Here is a 21,126-nt window from a genome sequence, read left to right on the forward strand (position 1 = left end):
AATTTGACTGTCTTATCCGTACACAATAACACAAGGACTTTTCATCTGATGGCAGTGACATGTTCATTGACACAGATATTTACTTTTGAGAGATGAACTAAGGATTTTGAGCAAGAGACTGGCTTTTGCAGGTAATCCATGGTGTTTTGCTATTTGTACGAATTGTTTTGAGAAATTCACTTACTGTTTTGCAAATGTTGCGGATGATTCGAGAAATGTACCAAAGCGACTGAGAAAAACTGTAAGTAAATGTACAGAGAAGCAGCTGCACCACCTCCTTTACTGTTCCTATGACATCTAACTGAGTTATATCCACTGGTAGATGATTCTTCAGCGCTTCAGTTCTTAAACATGTATGAATATACTGTATATTTATAACATCAAGTTTCCTCTCCTTTTTAAAGTGCAGAGGATGAAGTTCATAACTGTTCTTAAAATCAAGGGATGAAATCATTTGGTGACTAACATGAGATGTGTTTGGAGAGCAGTATTACCAGGAGGATGAGTACTGATACTGATCATTTACACAAGTAAATGTACTTTCTCTTTAACTGGTTGTTGTGCATGAATTTCTATCATTTCATAGCTCTGTTTACTGCTCTTTCTTTCCATGCACGACGAAGACTTCCTGAACAGGGTGCAGTATATGGCTTACTTTCCAGAAGGAAGTCTCAGTTATTCTTTTCCTGAAGTTTATCTCACAACAGTTTCCTTGACCGAGTCAGTCATTACAGGCATCAGCATTTTTTTATGGGTCAGTTACAGTATGTATCTTACTAAGATCTTGCCAAATGGGATGGGTTAGACGTTATACGGGTGTTGACCTAACCTTGAGAAGCATTATGCTGAATGCTGTATTACTGGGAAAACACAAACCACAATTCAATCACAGAACAGAATAAGGATGGAGCATTTGAAAGGTTTAATGTCACATCATTCAACAAATGACTGACAGCCATCTTTAATCAACAGGTTGTCCTCAAGGCCAGATCTGTTTTGGGTAGCACGAATCACTGTCTTCACTCTGAGTTTGAAGCCCCTCCCTCAGGCCTTAGGGTCACAGTTCCCAGGTTCAGGAGTAATAGAACAAAAAGAAATCTTCTTCCTGTGTGCAACAACACTGCTAAATGTTCACAAGTAAATTGTCACTTAATAGCGTGTTGTTTTTTTTTGTGTCTGATGTTCTTGTTGTGTTTCTTTTTATAGTGTTTTGTAGTGTTTTTATAGTGCTGTGTGTTTTATTGTATTGTGTGTATTGTTGCACTTGTGTCGTTTCTTATCAGTTTTTCATTTGACTGCAATTCAAGTTTCCCACTTGGGAAATCTGAAATCTGAATCAACTGTAATCAGTTCATCCATCTATTGGTAAGAGGAGAAATAATCTTCACATTAGCAGTGAGTATCATGTGATTCAATGATACTGAGCGTTTCATTTGCCACAGGGAGGTAAGAGTTTAATCTTTAGGACTCTGACGAATATGACGTACGCAAAAAAGTCGTCAGAGTCATAAAATCACAAGTTATAAATCAAAATCAACTTAAATATGGGAACATTTTGGCTCCGCCCAGAACACTCCCACTATCGAGAAGTCTTTTTTTCTTATGAAGGTTGAAACTGAGTGAAACGAGCTGAAGTTTCTGGGCAGCAGCCATGATCACAGCTGCTCCACTTCTCTAACTGATAAGGAAAGTAGCTTCAGTGCTTCCTATCTTATCTCCTTCAGCAGAGGAAACACTGGGCCTTCCTTTGCGAAAGGAATGGAGAAATGCCGTCCCACAATTCCCTGCCCCTACATTTATGTTGGTCTGCCGTGGTGAAACTATCTAGATCCATAAATATTAATTCATTCTCTTTAAATCTGTCAGGAGTCATCATGAAGAAGCAGACTGAATTTATAGTGAACAATATGATCATCATAACAAAAAACTACAGTCTGTACATGAATGTTGTTTCACTGAATCCCCTCATCGTGTAAAGCAATACAAATGAATTTTCTCTACTTGCCAATTGTATAGAAATATCAAAAGCACCTATGAAACGGCACTTCTTTTTTTTTCTTTCTTAAAGCTTTATTTCTACTTCAGCAGATCCTTCGTGTTAACGTGTAACATCACTGAACTGACACCTGCGGCCTCCTTCTCTAGTTATTGCCAATTCATCTCGCACGTCCACTACCGTTCCAGGACACCTGAGATGTTCGGTTCCAGTTCAGCAGTGTTTACTGGCCATGAAACGTTTGCTTGGAAATTCCACCACTTTGTTGACCCATATAGTTTTATTGATATGAGTCAGTCATCATAGTGGGAAGTGTTGGAAAAACATCCGTCTTCCTGGGTCTTGACACGCCACTGACCCAGGAGGCAAAGTCCACATGTTTTATAGTTACCTGCGTCAGGTGACTCTGTGTTCAGTCCGGTATAAAGAGCGGAGAGCATCGCTCACCTTCTAGACACTTGACCGGCTCTTCACACTTACCTGACTGCTGCTTCTCGCTGTAAGTCAAATTTATGTTACTGTTGTCTGGATCTGTTACACATTGCACTGATGAACGTTGTGTTGTCATGACTTAATGAAATGTGAAACTTTGCCTCCCTCCAGATCTTCATTGCTTTTCATCATGAAGACTGTTCTGATTCTGTCTGTTGTCCTCTGTGCTGCTCTCTCCGTCTGGGCTGCAGCAGGTGAGACACAACACGGATGCATTATTTCAGTAACACATGTGAAACAGCTGTCATGTGTTTACGGCTGGGGATCAAACTTCCATCCTCTTATTGATCGACTGGTTTGACATCATCCAGGATTAAAAAAAAATGTCCTGATTTGATACCTGAGTAAATCTGATCAGCGTCAGTGAGCCAGTCAGCATGCAGCATACTCGGACTAGGATGTAATAATGCTGGTCATTGGCTGTTTGCATTTACATATTAAAACTTCAAAATAAAACTACAGTACAACTAAAATTTGCATCATGATGAGGAAAAGAGAAGTGAATATGGGTCATGGGAGGAGGGAAGGAGGGTTTAGGACATCCCAGGTTACACGTAGTCTTTGTTCCTGAACTCAGTAGAACTTGTTTAGCGCAGTGTTTAACTGTATAAACCTGATCTACTTTGCTGTCTTTCCCTCAGTTGTTCCAGCTGAAGCTGCTACTGTGCAACTGGCAGACAAAGCTGCACCTGAACCAGGTGATGGGCACATCTTATTGTAAATCTTTCCATCTTGAGTGAGATCACAGACCCCCACAGTGTGTTTCTCATTGTCTTTGTGAATCATTGCTGAAGTGTCTGAGCTCAGACAACAGCACTGCTTTGAGCCTGAGTCAGTGATGGGTACACCTCAGCTCTAATCACGTACAATAGAACAAGTATCAACTACTGCTGCTTTATTACTGTACAAGCTGCGATGCAAACTGGTACAAACTGGACCATTGAAATGATTTAATGTCAGTCTATTTATCAGCCATGTGTCTAAAGAACATAGTGATAATGAATGATTTCTCATATGATCAGTGAAGCTCACAGACCTTGTGTTGCTGGTTTTACAGAGGTGGTTAAGGACATTGCTGTTGAGGACACTGCTGTTGAGGAAACTGCTGTTGAGGAAACTGCTGTTGAGGAAACTGCTGTTGAGGAGACTGCTGTTGAGGACATTGCTGTTGAGGACACTACTGCTGTTGCTGCTGGCAGACCAGCTGGTCTCCGTCAAAGTGAGAAAATCACACAATGCACTGCTGTCACGGTAACACACGAGGCTGCTGCTGGACACCGGCAGCCATTTTGTTAATTACCTATTCTCATGGTTTGTTCCCCTCTTTGTCTCCAGCTCGTTTCAGTTTCTGCCTCGATGGTTGGCAGAGTTTCTCTGGCAAGTGCTACTTCTTAGCCAACCATCCTGACAGCTGGGCAGACGCTGAGGTAATAAAATCACATTCATAATGGTAGAACAGGAAAAGTTTGGAGCTCTTTCTCAGCTTCATTTGAGTGCAGTATATAATTTCGAAATAAAAAACAAATCCTCCTCTCCTCCTCGTCCTGCAGAGATTCTGTGCTAGCTACGACGGCAGTCTGGCCTCAGTCGGCAGCATCTGGGAGTATAACTTCCTCCAGCGCATGGTCAAGACCGGTGGCCACGCGTTTGCCTGGATTGGAGGTTACTACTTTGAGGTATGTTCAAACATTTAAAATGCTTGTAGCTTGTCAATGGATTTCAGTGACATTTGGCAGAAAGCTACGCAACGTGTCCACATCACTCATGTGTGTGTGAGTGGTTTCCTGTTTTAACTTCAGCTTACAACAGGAACAGAAGCAGATGAACAAAGTTTGTGTTTTTTCAGCTCGTTCATGAAGAATTGGGTTAAAGTCAGTTTAAAGCTCATGTTTGTATAATCTGGCATGAAGTTTGGTCAATGGTTAAATCATTCTGTGGCATTATGTTTTGCCTATAAGGTTAGTAAAAAATGATGCAGTCTGTGTTTGAATTGAGTCATAAATGTTGAAATGCCACACAAAGGCTGTTTAAACTAAAAGTGACTTCCTCCAGGGTGAATGGAGATGGGAAGATGGCTCACGGTTTGACTACTCCAACTGGGATACATCAAGATCCACTGCATACCACCAGTGCCTGCTGCTCAACTCTCAAGGTAAGAGAGACCTGTGTCTACCATCACATTTGATGATGATGATGATGATGATGATGATGATGATGATGATGATGATGCTTTTGCAGTGTCCAAGGGCTGGTCCAACAATCGCTGCAACATGCCCTTCCCATTCGTGTGTCAGGTCAGGCAGTTGGACTGTTAGTCCTCGGTGTTACTGCTGAAGATGATCCTGATGCTGCTGTTTATGTGAAGGAATGTATGTCCCTGTCATGTTTTACATATATGTTCTGTGTATGAAATAAAAATGTGTTGTTGAACGTAAAAAATGTGCTTGTTTCTTCTTTGTGGGGCTTCAAAAACAACTCTGCCCAGATCTTCTTTCTGCCGTGAGAAGACACCATCTACTGTGTGTTTAACTCCTCCATATTTCAACCGATTGCTCCCCCCCTCTTACACTGTTTTTCAGCTTGACAGAACTGTCACCCTGGACCTTTGCTACAACTTCAATGTCAACATGACTGTCTGTACACACTAGCAGTCACCATGTCATGACCAACTTGACCTGCCTGCATGGTAATGCTAGCAATGGTATACCCGATGCTGCATTCCTGATATGCCATGTGTTGGGTTTTTATTCTGAGGCAACATGACAGGAAGGTTAAAACTTTGTGTTGGCTGCTTGCCAAACCTCTGAAATAGCAGCCCTACTGTGGCTGATATCAAAGACAGTAGAGAAACCAAGATGCTTCATTTCCATTTATTTAAATGGAAAATCCCTTTAAGAGACCAGCAGCAGGTCTGAGTGTATTCATTCCAAGATTCTGTCACTCCATAGTCACCGAAATACATATTGGACCCAGTTTTCACAAGCCACACGTCTTCAGAACATTCCGACACTTTATTGGAGACCTGCCTCTGTCCCAGCGCCGTACTCTCGCAAGATCTGTCAACCGCCGACATCATTTGCCGACCGATATCCGATATGTGCACTCCACCACCCTGTGTTCACCTGGTTGAGCGGATGGTGCCTTTGTCTTTATAAATGTCGGGAGGGCCAATGGTTTAACAGGGAGGGATTCACATGCAGTAAGATTCACACATACATGCATGCACCACCTGCCTGGCAACCAAAACAAAGAACTGAGAAACTCAGATTACAATACAGACCCAGCAGATTTTGTCACTTTTTCTATTAACCCATAATCAAGTCATAAAAGAAAACAAACTTCATGAATGTTTTTTGTGACAAAGAAGTATCTGTTCCAATCACTCTATCAGAGAAAAATCAGACTTGTAGAAATAACGGGAAACTCAAGAGAGCCATGACATTATGTTCTTTACAAGTGTATGTAAACTTTTGACCACAACTGTATACTTGCCAAAAACCGACATGCAACAAAGTCTTTACCCAATACACATCTCCTCTTTCAGCATTTTTGGATTAGCTGGGAGGTGGGTGGGGTCAGACACTGCCATGAAGGCTACGGTGGAGCAGCTCACTCTGATCTTCAAAACCGCTCTTCAGAAACCTGTGGGTGACGTCACAGAGGCTACGTCCATCCTTATACACAGTCTGTGGGAAAGACACTCTTTTCCAGAGCCCATTGATTAGGAGGACGCCCTGCTTTACATGTGCTGCAGAGAGGGCAGGGATTGGTGGACTGGATTGGAGTTTTTTCACCAGGAGACTGTCCCTTGAGGTCTGACTTCTTTGGAAGAGAGCCATTTAGCTTTTAACCATCATTTCCAACCAAGTCATTACAGGTAATGAACAACGGCATACTGAACTGAAATACTACAAATTAATTTAAAGGTCTCCTCATTTCAGAGATGGGCCATAGTGATTGGCTGGCCATCAACAAAGATGAGAAAGGTGAAAATGATGAGATGATTTGACAACATAGTCTCCTGCACTTAAAATTCGAAGAAGGGCCATAGTAACGTTATTTGACGTCAGTCTCAGTTGCTGGGGCAGGGTCATGTAAGTTGAAGTGGGGGCTGATTATTATTTTTTTTAAATAAATCTAAATAAATTTAAAAATGAATATCTTCCATCAGTTTGATTGAATACAGCTATAGCCTTCTCTAGGGCCACTAAAATGAGAACAATACATTTAAGTTGCATTCATTCTTTATTTTTTTCTTGTATTAATCATTCATACTCCAGCATTTATTTTGCATTATTTACACTTTGCTTTTCATATCACAGGTTTTGACACTCTCTTTCTCATAGGAACCCCTGTGACAACCTCATACCCACTCTCCCCTCACAGACGAGACGACAACGGACGGCCCTTCTCCACAGACATCTGGGGGTGATATTACCTGATGGGAAATAGTGATGGGAGAGAAATCCACATTTGGAGAAGGGAAAAAACTGGAAAATGGTGAGTCACTGGTAATAGCTCTTTGCTACATTGCTCACATGGTTTCAGACACTGCACAGCGTGGATCAAAGCCTTTAAACCAACTGACATTATTTTCCTCCAAAGACAAGATATACATGCTGATAATTTGTCCAGTCATAGAGACTAGAACACTTTTAACCCCACAATAACAAAATCATGGTGAATCAGTCTCTATTCATTCAATTTAGCAAGTCCAGAGCAAAAGCAATAAATGTAGTTATGACAATTTCTTGTTCAGTTTAGAAATCAAATCCTTTTTTTTTTTAATAACACAAAGACAAATTAAAATCAGTGACTTAGTGATGATACAAAATCAGTGTTTTCCCGAGTCACTGCAGTGTTTGGGTCGATGGCGTGACAAAACTCCTACACCACAAGAGGAAATGATTTTTGTAACATTTTTGTCATTTTCATCATGTCCCCTGCACTTGAGCCATTCTATGGTTAAAGAAGATCGGACACGAGACCAGGGTCACAAATGCTGAGAGCTGCAGTTGGCAGAAAGGCTCAGTGCAGACCAGTAGCGGGACAGGTGATATGTTAAAAAATGAAGTTGTTCTTTACCTCACAGAAAAAGTAAGTGTACAAAAGTTTGACTTGCTATTAAAATTCATTATGTTAAACAATCAGATAAAAGTCTACCATCAAATTCCTTTTACAAAGAAAAGATGAATTCATCTTAAAATCGGCTTAACGTCTGTACACAATTCAAATTCAAAAAGACATTGTATTTAACTGTCTTCGAAAGCCGATTGTACCAAATGAAATGGGTATAATTACTAAAAAACATAATTGTACAAAATGAAAAAAAGGAAAATTATTCTATAATAGTGTCAAGAAAATGCTAAAAGTATAACTACAGTTCATGTTAAAAAGCAATCAAGAAGTTACTGTACAGGGAATACCATCATCAATCATCACCAGAGTTAGAAGATGACGGCAACCCTATGTACTACACAAATAATATCCTAAACTGGGAACATGTTGGTAGTATACACAGTACACAGATTCTCTTTTCCACAAATACCCACAAGTCTGCACAGTTGTCCTTGTTAGGACATTGCATTGACTTCCATTCATTGTGGACAGCCTACCTTAACCATGACTGGGCTTTGGTCCACATTAGGACTACTGGTCCCAACAGGGTCAGTGTTTATACCAGAAAAAGTCCCAAAGAGGAAACAGACACACACACCTTGTGACATTAGCCCCTTTTACACAGAGGCCCTGTTGTATTGCCCTGAAGAAGACCCTTCATTATGGTGCCTTTGCTCGGCAGCTTAATCCTGCCCCCGTGTGTGATTTCACATAGATAACATGCTGGTTCCAGAGTCAAAGGCATAATGTTTAATAAAACAACAGCAGCATCTGTCTCTTTTAGAAGACGTTGATTCAACTCTGTGAATACCTCTGCTTAAAGACAGAACCCCCCCCCCCCCAATTCTGTGTCTGTGTTTGTAACTTTCATACAGAACGGTGAGGCAGAGTACATGCTCAACAGTCCGGCCTTGAACAGGCTGTGTAAAGGGGGCTATTGTGATATGGGGCCATTTAAAGAGCCAACCCAGAGAATGGGCAGTGTGTTCTCAGTTGGTGGATGAGGAGCTTAGAAGAAAAGTTGTTATCAATGTTGCTGAGATAAGAATGTCTTATTGATTAGTCATAGATTAAAGGCCCCATATTAGAAAGCTTTCTGTTGTTTTTGCATACACTCCACTTCTGTGGCTAAAAATAAGGCTTTTCATGATGCTTTGTCCTGAAAATGTTTACCAAGAGGAATAATAATCTAAAATAATTAAATGTCCTAAACTGACAAACATACTCACAATACTAAATCTCATTTAGAGGTTCAGATGAGCTGCTGTTCTCAGCCCATCTGAGTCAAATGAGGTAAATCCAGAGTGGAGGCCTGATTGGATAGATTACAGTTACATCTTTAGTGTTGGCAGCCAATCAAAAGCGAATTCAGGTATGATATATTTCCTGAAGTTAATGAGTCGTGAAATGCTGGCGGCCATTCTGTACTCCCCATATTTCTTTAAATGATACATACTACAATACCCCTGATCCTCGGCTGCCATTGCCATGGAGGAGAGGCCAGTGCGAGGTACAAATCTTAGAGGTAACCACTTCAAAAAGCTTCGTCATTACTGTTGAGAACAAAAGCATCATAGTTGCAGATTTCACCCACAATTAAAGCAGATTTTAAGACTTTACTTATCGCCTGCTGTTAGCAGCTCACATGACAGAATTTGAATCTCAGTGATTAGATGTTTCTGGCTGAAACGTACCGTGGGCGTCCATCTTGTTTTTATGTACACGAGCTTGTAGCTTTGACTTTTATATCAAAGGACCAGATATTTTCTAACACAGTTCTTAACCTTTAGTACCAATGATTTAACCAGAAGAATTTCATGCCAATCAAAGCTGGGAGTCACGTAACACTTCAATGGGTCAGATTCAGAGTCTCTCCATTAAATGTCTGTGATTACACACAAAGACGGGAGTTTAAATGCATATAATATGGAACCTTTAAAGTTGTCTGTTGTCTGAAAAAGTCCCAACGATGGTCTTATTTTTTGTGGGTGACATATTGATGGTGAATGTTGTGTTGTAATACTAACTAGTCAGTGACAACCACAGATTAAAGTTTTACCAATCCCACCAGGACCAAGCTAAATTGATTTGAAATGTGTTTTTTCTGCTTGTGCAGACCAGGTCGTGACCTCTCTTGTGCTCTCCACCCTCCTGAGCCTTCTAACACTCTGCTCAATCTGAGGGGCTTTCTGGCTCTTCATTGGTCTGGGGTTTTACACACAGTGAAGCTCATTCAACTAGAGGAACTTAACACTGAGGCCTTGAAGCGAATTCTCAGAGCTTGATTCTAGGCAATCACCTTCATCACATCCTCAGTATTTTCTCACTGGTATCCCACTGTTGATGGGATACAGCAGCATCTATATCCAATGAAACCACGTGAACCATCAAAAGGGACAAATATACAATAAAGACAGATGTAAATACTGGTTCCTGTGAATCTAAGGTTAACTTGTACCACAGTGGCTCAATAGTAATAGGCCCAAATGACGAGGCCTTAGTTTGGTCTTTTGGCATTTCACAAACAATCAGAAACAAACAACGCCTATTACAGAAAACCATTGAGTCAAAAGTAAGAGGTAACATAAGGAATGACATTACATGAGGGTTATAGTACCGATAAAAAAGTAACACAGGTGGATAACTCAAAGTAACAATTGGATTTGTTCCATTAGCTTACAGGCGGAGGTGTAGTTAATCAGAAAAACCACAAGAGGGAGCAACAGCACTAAACTTCAACCCCAGGCAGGCAAGAAGCACATCGTCTGTCTCCTGTCGTCTCTCTTGGTTTCCTTGTTTTTATTAATAGCTAAAGTACCTGAACAGTACCATACAAGTTAATTTTACTCTACTCCTACCCTATACTACATTCATTCACCATCATTGGCTCTTTCTGCTACATTATTCCTGTTCTGCTCCCTCCCGTAACCTCCCCCACTGCTCCAACTTCTTTCTCTTTGTCCTTTCAATCCCCATTTTTTACTGAACTGCTCTGACATTTTACCATTCTTTTATATTACTCTCTCTCTCTCAGTAAAGTAAACTTGTTTTGACCTTAATATTAGTACCGATTCATTCACACTTTGCGACATTTAGTACCTAGCTGTTTAGTAGCTGAAACCGTGAGTGCCCTCATTCTCCTTCTGATTTCTTATATTCCTCCTGTGCATTGTTTTCCTTTCTGTGATGATGCTTCCTCAAACTCCCACTTCTGTTGATGTGCTTGTTTGAAAACTGTGAAATTTGGACAGACTTGCATTGACAGGTGAACCCAACGCCGACTCAATCAACACCTTGAAAACATAATCAATGTCTCGTACAACCAGAAATGTCCCCCCTGCACTCATTTTAAGTGCTGGCAGAGAGAGTCTTTCTCAGTTCAGGACCTCCTCTTTTCCTCACTGTTATTTTCATGGTGAGGCCCCACTTCTCTTCCTCTTCTCCTGGTTCACCCGTCCAGCCTCAACTGCTCTCTCACTGATGTCTCCTCCTTCTCTGCTGGCCGTTATGTCCTTTCACTTTTCCATCAGTCCATCATCCTCTGTGATGCCCTGAGCTCTCAGCTCTTCCAGGACGTTGTCGAGGTGTCCGGGGTCGGGGAATCCGTGGCCCGTCAGGTTGGAGCCAAACTCTGTCTTATGGTGGACCTTACAGGGAAGGGAAAAGTTGCCTTTAGTTTCAGTGGCAACAAATCTAATGTGCATGTATCACTCACCACGATCAAATCATTCTTGAGTGTCGAGTCTCACCTCGTTCCAGATGACGGTGTCGGACTCTCCTGTAGTGCTTGATGTACCAACTGAGAAGATCAATCTGCGGTCCCATGCTACCAGGAGCAGCCTCAGTACCTGACGACAAGGTAGGGTTAAAGATGAAATGTCCATTTTAAAAACAACTTTAAAAATGTATCTGTATAAACAACAGATGTAGGCAGATTAATGGGTGTCTGAAAAGCCCCTTTTTCCACTGGTCAAAGAAACCCACTAAGACCCGGGAACAATCAGCGTTCACCGGTCACATGACTCTGCAGTAGACAGAGTATTTATCGGCTCCGGCTTCGATCAGCATTGATGTAAATATAACACCTGGGTGAAGTCATTCATTTTCACCCCTTTTCCTGCTGTGACGTCTTTCAGAGCACACACACTGTAGACACACCTGTCACCTGTCCAGCACGGTGCTGTTAAACCAGAAACACCGCGGTTACACCTTCCTCTGAGAGTGAAGCTGCAGCCCTGAAATCAGTTTTAAAACCACACAGTCACTGGTCGAAGCGTCTCACACAGAGACTCTGACACTGACAGGAGCAACAACCCCGGGAACAGGATGTTTTCCCAACAGCCCACTCTCTCCCCCGTGTCTGTGTGTGTGTGCTCTGTGATGACATCACTCCTTGCACTCATGTGTGTCCTCAGTCCGAACAGAAAGACAAACTGGACTGGCAGTTTTACTAGTGAGTTTACCTTGCGTCCTTTCTCGCTGTCTGGGAGGTAGCAGTGTCTGGGGAAGCCTCTGGCCGTGAAGGGCTTCCCTGGGTTTGGATGCTCTGGTCCCTGAGAAGAGGAGGAGGAAGTGTTAACATTATTAGCTCTAACAGTGTCACACGACATGGAATAAAATAAACACTACTGTCAGCCCAGATCTTTTCAAGTACCTGAATGCCTGGTGGGATGTTGTAGATGATGCGTATGGTTTTGCAGTCAGGGTGCCCTGGTAGAGAATGAGGGATGACGTGGTACTCCATCTTCCCTGCCGGTTGGTTGCCTGTCTTTACACCATAGATGGTTTTACACGTGGGACACTGAAGACTGAAAAGAGAGATTGATTACGGGGGTTATTCAATTAAAACCTGTGAGGGAATGAAAAGGGGTGTTATGTGTCTCTAACCTACCTGCCGTCCTTGTTGCCATTATTATACATAGCCACCAGACACTGGAAATGGTACTGGTGTCCACACTGTGCAAGTCGCCCAACTGAATCTGCCCTGGAAACAGGCCCCACCCCTGGACCTTTGTATCCAGATGGACCCCCCAATGGCTCCATACAAATGGTACAGTCCTAGGGAAGACAAGGAAAGGGGAAAAAAAGAAAAGTCATTATGAAAAGCTTCTCTCTCTAGATCTGAGTTAATACTTCAAAGATATAAAATATAAAGATGTATTCACTAACACATAACGTACCTCCTCTGGTGGACTTTTGACTTTCTGCAGGTACTTCTTCACCACCTCCTCTGGAGTTTTACCTGCAGACAAAGGGGAGAGGGAACAGAGAGGAGTGATGAATGGATGGCCGTTAACCTGCGTGAACACCTGTCTTCTCATATCCACAGAACAGCCTCGTCACTGAGCAGAAAGGCGGGTAAGAAACAGAGAGAACAACTGGTGAAGTCTCTCTTTCATCGGACTCAGGCTGAAACTATTTTAACGCTTTACCCTTGCGAGCTTGTTTCTTGGTGGTCTTCCTGCAACAGTGTCCAAAGCCTGGCACTGGTTTGATGTCACTCTTGCTGACGGGCGGAGGATGCAGCACAAGTTTAGGAGGCCTCGTCAGGCACACGGGCAGAGCGGCGGCACTCATCAGAATTCCTGTGATCCCTGAAACACAAAAGATAAAGACAAAAAAAAAACATTTGTTAGAAGAGAAATCCTCTTTGGTTTCTTCTATATCTACGGCAGTCGGTTCCTTGGTGTGTGTGTGTGTGTGTGTGTGTGTGTGTGTGTGTCTGCTCACCGGCCAGCGCAGGGTGAACAGGACTGGATCCACTGAGGTTCTTCACTGGGACGGTGGGCACACTGCAACAGAAGACAAACTGTCAAGTGAAGTGTATTTCGCACACTTCTCTCCTCCCAGGCCTATAATGTCTCTCTGATCAGACATTAGAGGTTGGCTAATAGTCTGCGACTGAATACTCACTTTGAAAAACTGATGACTGTCATTCTCACAGTCAGAAGTCACCGAAACCAAAATTCACACAAAGACAAAAAAGGAAAAGAGGCAAAGGATGTCAGCTGGATATACAAGTCTCCTGTGTGCCTCTGTGTTCTTTACAGAAACATTGAAAAGGGACAAGAATTGAAGAAAACTTCAAAAGTTTGTCAAAACGACACAAAAAGCAGTTAGTTCTCCTCCTTCCTCTTTCTGCCGTGTGTCTGTTGTTCTCTCACTCCTTCTCCTTCTCCTCTGCTTGTGTCTCCGTGTCTCACAGCGAGCTGGAGAACATATGAACGACCACACCGCGCCGTCTGCGTGTGTTTATGAGAGCTAATCCTCGGAGTTTCCATCTGCTCACTGAGCTCACAGACATGTACGTCACACAGGTGCTTTCTGGGGGATTACCTGCTTCATCACAAAGCCCATCATCATCATCATCATCATCGTCTCTAAATGACTAACACACGTCACACAGATCACTGTTTTTCATAAAACTGGATGGGATATATATCTGATTCATATCTGTTCACGTGTTTGAGCTTTATTCTTACAAACGGGGGGGGGGTCAGGTGATAATAAGTACTCCAGCTGACAGATGTATGCACTAACACCACTGTTCAGCAGTGGGTCAGTGGCACATTAGTCCATTATAGACCTGCTCAGGCTGTAGAACACACACGCACACATTGTGAGTGTGTGTTTGGCATTACAGTCTATATTGCATAGAAAACAGCTGCTGAAGAGGAGAGAATAAACACACATGCTAAAGACGTGTGGAGGCAGTAAGTGCCAACTGTCTGATTACAGATCTGCTGTTAACTTAAGCCTGAGGCTGCGTCCACACTGCTACGTTTTTATGTTAAAATGAAAACCATCTCTGTCCACACTAACACACCTGAAAACACACAAATACATGAGCATTCACGTACACTGTGTACGCTGGTGTAAACAAGAAGCAGGCTGTCTACTCTGCAGTTGGTTAGTCACACAAAATGCTCTGAGCAAGGAACAACAGAGACAGTTGTAGTGTTAAAAAACAGAATTTAACTGAACAGCTTCTAGAAAAGAAAATCAAGAAACTGTAATTCATTATCACAAACGCTGGGGTTGTGTTTTATTTTGAAAACTCTGCAGTTGTGTTGTAGTCTGGGATACAGAAGCAGAAAACTTAATAAATGATGATGTGGACACCCACGGTCTCTCTTATCTCTCTTATCAGCCTGGACTACCAGTGGTGAACACAACATGATAATGAATTACAGTGTTGCTGACTGTGTTGTCTTTGCTAGCAGCTGTTGATCACTTATATTCTCTATTTTAACACTTCCACTGTCTTTGCTTTTGCGTGCGTAGTATTTTGCGTGACTAATCAACTGTAGAGAAGACAATCTGCTTCCTGTTTACACCGGCTCGCACATGCTCAGCGTACGTCTACGCTCATGCATGCAAGTATTTTCAAGTGTGTTAGTGTGGACGGAGATCTTTTTCAATTTAAAAGGAAAACGTAGTAGGATGGACGCAGCCTTTGCTCCATATTAAAGGATAGCAGCGCTCATGTCCACAGTCCTCTCATCTACCAACTGAGCTATGAAAAGGGTAACAGCTCAAACCTTCGTACAAATGCAAATGCATTCACTCCTACTAATAGACTAGTGTAGTCAGTGCTGCAGACTTAACAGATGGGCAGAGAGCGTTGATGATCTGTTGTTTCCTGTTGTTGGGTTAGCTTTAACAGGCTTTCTGTCAGAGCACTAAGCTGCTTTCACTTAACCCCACTCAGTGACACATGACAACACACTAGTGAATGACTCACTGGGGTGTGTGGATGCGTGTGTGCATGCGTGTCCGTCTAAGTCTGCGCTAATGTGGATGACGGAAAGAGTATGAGGAAAGTGTGTGTGTGAAATGAGGTGTTACTTCACATGCTCCAGAGAGAGAAAACAAAGCAAAGTGTGAGTAATAAAACAGTAAACATACAGAGTGAGGGCTAAACAAACACAATCACTGATGGTAGATGTCGACACATGATACTGGTTCACTCTAAGCTTCCACAACACACTGATAACTGGAGCTCTATCACAGATTAACAGAACAACAATACACAGAGAGGCCAACACCACAGTGGATTACTACACAGGGTCAGATACACACACCTTCCATGGGCCTCCACTTTAAACACTGAGCTACAGAGCTACACTCAACAATGGGACACTTATTGATTCGTGCACATTATTTAATACTTGTACTACATTGGGTACCTGCATAGGTGGACAGGTTTATACATGTGCCATCTACAGGTACAGTCATAAATAGAGATGAAACCGTATAAAAATTTAACATCCCCATTATAGTGACCAAAATGATCACAGGTATCACGGTGTTGTTAAAATCTTTTTTCATGGAAACTAAAACTAAATAATTAGCAGCACATTTAAACATTAAAATGATGTCCAACACATCTGTAGGACAACTGTGGCTTAATTCTGTCTCATCTAGGTGAAATAACAGTAGACAACTCTTTTATGTTTGATGGGATGTGCCGATCCCACAGTCAGTCGTCAGAAGGCAGCTCCACAACAGCACACAGTGAGAATACACGGCTAAATGTGGTCGGTATCGCACCTTAATCACATCAAATTTCCATCCACGTTGATCAGATTAGACCGAACGTCGCTCTGTAGCGCAGCAGCTCTGCTGTCGTATGCGGTCAAAGTAGTTTAAGATCTTAAACTTGTCATGGAGATTTATTTATGACAACATATGAAAGACAAACACCTTATAACCGTTATAAATAGACTGCCTGTGATGATGGATGGGAAACACTTATGTTAGAACTGTGCTGGAGTAAGGCAATGAGTGACGATGACAGTGATGTGACACACATACACACACTAATCACTTGTTGCACATCACTGGGTGTATTAATAACTAACAGGCTGCTGCGTGAGCAAGGAAGTCTTTACGGAATGAGGTAAGGAAGAGTTAAACCAAGTCTGATCATGTATAATCTTGTCACCATAATTTTGATTAGCAAGACCACTACCATCCAGGAAAAGATCTGAAAGGAAAATTGACTCAATGGAGTAGTCAGGAGGGGAATAACAGGGCGGTGTCTTACCCCAGTCTACCCTACATATACATATACAGTATATGATATTGGAATTAGTGAGCATATGATGTAGTGCGTGACACGTGGGAGGAGTTATTTTGGGCGTGTAGGATTTTTCTGCATAGATAGTGTTGGCTTTTATTTATGCCAAAAAAATGTTTCCATACTAGAGCGTTACAGATGGTTCCTGATTTAATTAATTTTTTAATTTTAATACTTTATTTGTAAGTATTCTATTTTATTAACATGTAACACAAATACAGAGGGATCTACCACTCCAGGACACAAAGACAGAACGCTGCTCTTCTAAGGTTCCAAGGCATTACGTTAAAAACAGTACATGTACAAAAATGAATGTATACATATCTGCATGCACAGACACACATGCACATACACAGAACACTCCTGATAAATAAGACAGAATGGTTGCCACATTCTATCAAAGGTTGTAGAGCGAAGACAAACAGTAAATCTAATTCTCTCCAGATGCAACAGATTAGTGACCTCGACTAACCAAGTCTTAAAAGAAGGCACATCTTCAGTTTTCCAAAGGGTTCAAATCTTCCTCTTTGCAGTGACTGTGCAATATTGTATTGTGTTTTATGCCGAGTGACGGGCCGCGCCTAGAATGGCAGCACATGGATTTGATGTAACACACTTATATACTTAATTAAGGCACTTGAAAATATCTTGCATATCAGAATTTCTTTACTTTGGGGCAGAAACAGAAAAGGTGACCTCAGGTGCCTTCTGCTGATTTACATTTGAGGCAGATTGTCTGATTGCATTCATTAAGTTTTTGTGTAACTGCTTGTGTTTTTACAACATTTAACATTTTAGAGACTTCTGGCTTGTTTTGTTGAGTAAAAAAAGGTTTGTAGTAAAAGTTTGTATAATAGGAAGTTTTGTTTTGGTATCAGTATCAATATCAAAGTATTGTATCAGCACAGGTATCTAAAAATAGTTTATTTAACTAATTATTTACCACTTTGCTTAATTACACAGCCATTTATCTATATATTTATTTGTGTCTGTCTATCTATGTCAACTTTGGTCCTCCATAAAATATGAACCAAAATGGAGGAAGTATTAGGGGAGTAACAGGAAACCAGGAAACCCTGGTGGAAAACGAGACCAATGAAGAAGAAAAAGAAAAAGCCCGAGATCTTTGAGAAAAGAAGATCCCGTCCCTGCCTGAGGGGAATGGCCTGAATGGGACTTCAGTCTTTTGACCCCCAGTGACCTCAAACACACCCTCCTCCCCTCCGCCTGCTTCCCACCAGATCACACACTCCCCCAGCTTTGTCTCACATACTCCCTCCACCCCTCTTCCCTCCGCTCCTCCTATTCCCCCGGGCAAAGATGGACATCAGCTGGACTGATTTAGACACCAGACAATAACACACTCCCACACATTCTCACACACATATTGTCACAAACACATAAAGCCTCCCATACATGGTCTCACACACACACACACACACACACACACACACACACACACGCACACACAAAGTTTTTCACAGACAACTTCATGATGTTTCAAGCTGATTTTCTCTGTTTTAGTGAAAATTATTTGATGTGACAAAACATGGTAGACAGGTTTGCTGTTGTGGATTGAATGTGTGAAATTTTTAAATTTTTTAAAATTAAAATTAAATTAAAAAAATTAAATGCAAGCTCTGAGAAGGACATGCATTTGTTGAATAAACAATGACAGACTTAATTAGCTCAAAAAATACAAAGTACAGCTGCATAATTAATCAAAAAATAATTCAAACCCCAATTTGGCAAAAACTATTTTTTTGATGAAGGTAAATGGTGTAAGTTGTTAGCACCATAAGCATTGTGCTGCTACAAAGACGCCCCGGCCCAAAAATCATATTCTCCACAAGTAAAGGAACATGATGTCACATCATCATGATTTTTATTCTTTTTTCAGTGAAATGAAAAAATGATCATTCCAACTGAAATCACAAAATCTGCCAAAAAGAATCTTGATATGATTTTTTTTTTTGTTTTGCTTATCATGCAGCATTAATTCAAAGAAAGCTCAAAATTGGCTGAGGATTTTCAAAAATGATGAAAGACCAAAACCAGCAGTCCGCCTCAGACACCCGACGACACAGGAATAACTGTCTGCCTGGTCTCCGTCATTCCCCCTTGAGGTTAACCCAATGCTCTCCCATCCATCATTTTCTATTATTGCTGTTATGTTGTTTGCATTAAGAACTTAAAGCGTATGAACAACAACACAATCCAACAAGACAAAGGGAAATGATCATGTTTGTGGTGCATGTCTTACGAGCAAAGAGTTTTTTTTTTTTTTTAAATCTGCATGCATCCAAAGATTACATGTGGAGCACACTGATGAGACAAAATATTACTCACATGCTATCAGCCAAAAGCAAAGCAAACAGGAGCATAGAGTATCGTTACCGGTCAGTGCCAAATGTGATTGTTTACACGTGTCACAACTTTAACCAGTCACATTCTTTTAACTATTATCAAACAGGGCTGGATGATTCATCTAATTTTACTTTCTACTACGATTTTGGCTTCCAACAATTATGAGATAATGGAGATAAAAACGATTATTGTGCCGCATTATGTTTCGCAACACATTTCCCATTTTTTGAAATCTCTTTGTTTATTTTATGTTTTTTTCTTTTTTTGGTGGCGCTTGATATAAGCTTTACTATCAACAAGCTGCTGCCAGGGCTGATGTGTTGTACTTGATCTAATTTGTTTTTATGAGTTTTTATATTATATATTTAATTGTATACATTTAGATAGTATATATTTCATTTATCCATCTCATATTTTATTTTATTTATTTTTTAATTTGTTTTTCCGTTGAATTGTATTTTAAGTTCAATAGAGTCCACGGTTAAAAAGACAGTTTTTTTTTTTTTTTTTTTTTTTTTAAGTTCAATAAATGTGTGGTGTTTCCTAAGTCAATGAGTAATCATGGTAAATAATCATGATCTCAATTTGATCAAAATAATTGTGATTATGATTTGTGCCATAATGGAGCAGCCCCGTTATCAAACATTGGAGGATATTAGTTTTGTCAGGGTGTCGTTCTGCATGTTTTCCCTGAATATGTGAAAAAGCAACAGATGAGATTCACCCGTCTGCTGTGCACAGCATGATTCAAATCAAGCTGTCGTCTGTAGCCTTTAGGTGAACTGAACACACTCTCACTGTACATTTCTGCTCCTCTTTTCTTATCTGTCAGACTGTGCAGCCCACTTCCCCTCAACATACCAGTTTTTACCTCCACTCATTCATTTCCTTTCCCATAACCCCCCCATAGAGAGAGAACACACATTCTTCACTGCAGCTCTCATCAAGATAGTCAATATTTACTTTTGATGTGTGTGAGAGAGAAGGACAATGTGTGCTTGTGTGTCTGTGTGTGTTTGCTGTCCTGATTTCTTGCACCACTGTCTGAGCTATCTTTGACAGTTTGCTGACTTGCTTCTTTGTCTTGTACCCCCACCCGTTCCCATCGGCCAAGTAATGTCTATGTCTGAGACTGTCTACACACACACACACACACACACACACACACACACACACACACACACACACACACACACACACACACCTCCCTCTTCAGGATTGTGTTTGTCTGGGGGTAGCAACAATGCTGACTGGAGAAGTACCATTGTCTACTCTCCCCCACCCAAAAAATATTCACATCATTAACATGCTGTTATATCAGCAGATCCAGCTATATGATGGGGTGTTCCACCACATGGCACCCACCCCAAGCAATCCAACCTACCATAATACATGCTACTGAAGTATGGCATCTGTATTCATAAGGATAATTATATTTAAACTTGTATGGGGCTACAACAGTGACTGTAACATTTTGGCATTGAAAACAAAACCTGAACTGAAAAAGAAAACAATGGCATTGAAAAATTTGTATTGGAAAAAAGTTGTATTGGCACCGACATAAATATTGTCTGCTTCTCTCTGCTGTTGTTTTCTTCATATATTAACCCGGGTTGGGTTAAGGTTAGCCGTGGAAAAAAGTGCTGGCATTAGCTAGACTACAGACTACAGCTCAGACTACAGGAGTTTTAAAATCCTAGTTGAGTTTGAGTTAGGTTGCATCACACACAGGAAAAACTTCACAGATGTTTCTTCTGTCTAATCTTAAAAACATGAACACACTACAAGATTTCAACACACAATATGGGAAATTATTATTATTGTGTGAGAGGGGGAAATCAGGAAGCGATGCATTACCTCAATTGATCTCATCGCATTTAATCCCATGGAGAAGCGGGCGTAAACAAAACGGAGACTGTGGTGCAACAACTTGTTGTAACTGTTGTACTGAGCGAGTCTGGATGAGACAATGTTTGGGGAGATGTGGTCAACACGGGTTGTGTCAGTTTTAACATCTATCAACAGTACTATGCTAGCTAACGTGACCTGAGGAGTCTGCGAGTCCACGAGG

At 41.2% G+C, this 21,126-nt stretch overlaps 2 protein-coding genes across 4 annotated transcripts in view; one reads left to right on the forward strand and one right to left on the reverse strand.

Annotated features, from left to right (window-relative positions):
- Positions 1–2,388: 2,388 nt before the first annotated feature.
- Positions 2,389–4,927, forward strand: LOC111647620 (snaclec A8-like). The gene is made up of 8 exons (XM_023397247.2): positions 2,389–2,495; positions 2,600–2,682; positions 3,130–3,186; positions 3,546–3,707; positions 3,824–3,915; positions 4,039–4,164; positions 4,541–4,640; positions 4,727–4,927. The coding sequence occupies exons 2-8, from the start codon at positions 2,619–2,621 to the stop codon at positions 4,801–4,803; spliced, it is 678 nt and encodes a 225-aa protein (XP_023253015.1). The 5' UTR covers positions 2,389–2,495; positions 2,600–2,618; the 3' UTR covers positions 4,804–4,927.
- Positions 4,928–6,714: 1,787 nt separating this feature from the next.
- The window catches only part of LOC111647624 (E3 ubiquitin-protein ligase DTX4-like), a 38,448-nt gene continuing 24,036 nt past the window's right edge, over positions 6,715–21,126 (reverse strand). For all 3 annotated transcript variants that reach the window (XM_023397256.2, XM_087171473.1, XM_023397255.2), the window contains exons 5-12: positions 13,337–13,398; positions 13,039–13,200; positions 12,787–12,848; positions 12,498–12,664; positions 12,261–12,414; positions 12,070–12,159; positions 11,356–11,454; positions 6,715–11,253 (exon numbers count right to left, since the gene is read on the reverse strand). In XM_023397256.2, the coding sequence (XP_023253024.1) occupies positions 11,122–11,253; positions 11,356–11,454; positions 12,070–12,159; positions 12,261–12,414; positions 12,498–12,664; positions 12,787–12,848; positions 13,039–13,200; positions 13,337–13,398 (928 nt within the window). In that variant the 3' untranslated portion in view covers positions 6,715–11,121. The remainder of the gene's footprint in view (positions 11,254–11,355; positions 11,455–12,069; positions 12,160–12,260; positions 12,415–12,497; positions 12,665–12,786; positions 12,849–13,038; positions 13,201–13,336; positions 13,399–21,126) is intronic.

Source organism: Seriola lalandi, unplaced genomic scaffold (genome assembly GCF_002814215.2).
Source record: "Seriola lalandi dorsalis isolate HSWRI2012SDOR001 ecotype SW California unplaced genomic scaffold, Sedor1 jcf7180002055006, whole genome shotgun sequence".
Classification (NCBI taxonomy): Eukaryota; Metazoa; Chordata; class Actinopteri; order Carangiformes; family Carangidae; genus Seriola; species Seriola lalandi.

What these genes read in the sequence shown, in the direction of transcription:
- LOC111647620 (XM_023397247.2), top strand. Translation starts at nt 2,619, where the DNA reads ATGAAGACTGTTCTGATTCTGTCTGTTGTCCTCTGTGCTGCTCTCTCC. An exon ending in CAAAGCTGCACCTGAACCAG is followed by an intron (nt 3,187 to 3,545) that starts GTGATGGGCACA and finishes CTGGTTTTACAG; the next exon opens with AGGTGGTTAAGGACATTGCT. An exon ending in TTGGAGGTTACTACTTTGAG is followed by an intron (nt 4,165 to 4,540) that starts GTATGTTCAAAC and finishes GACTTCCTCCAG; the next exon opens with GGTGAATGGAGATGGGAAGA.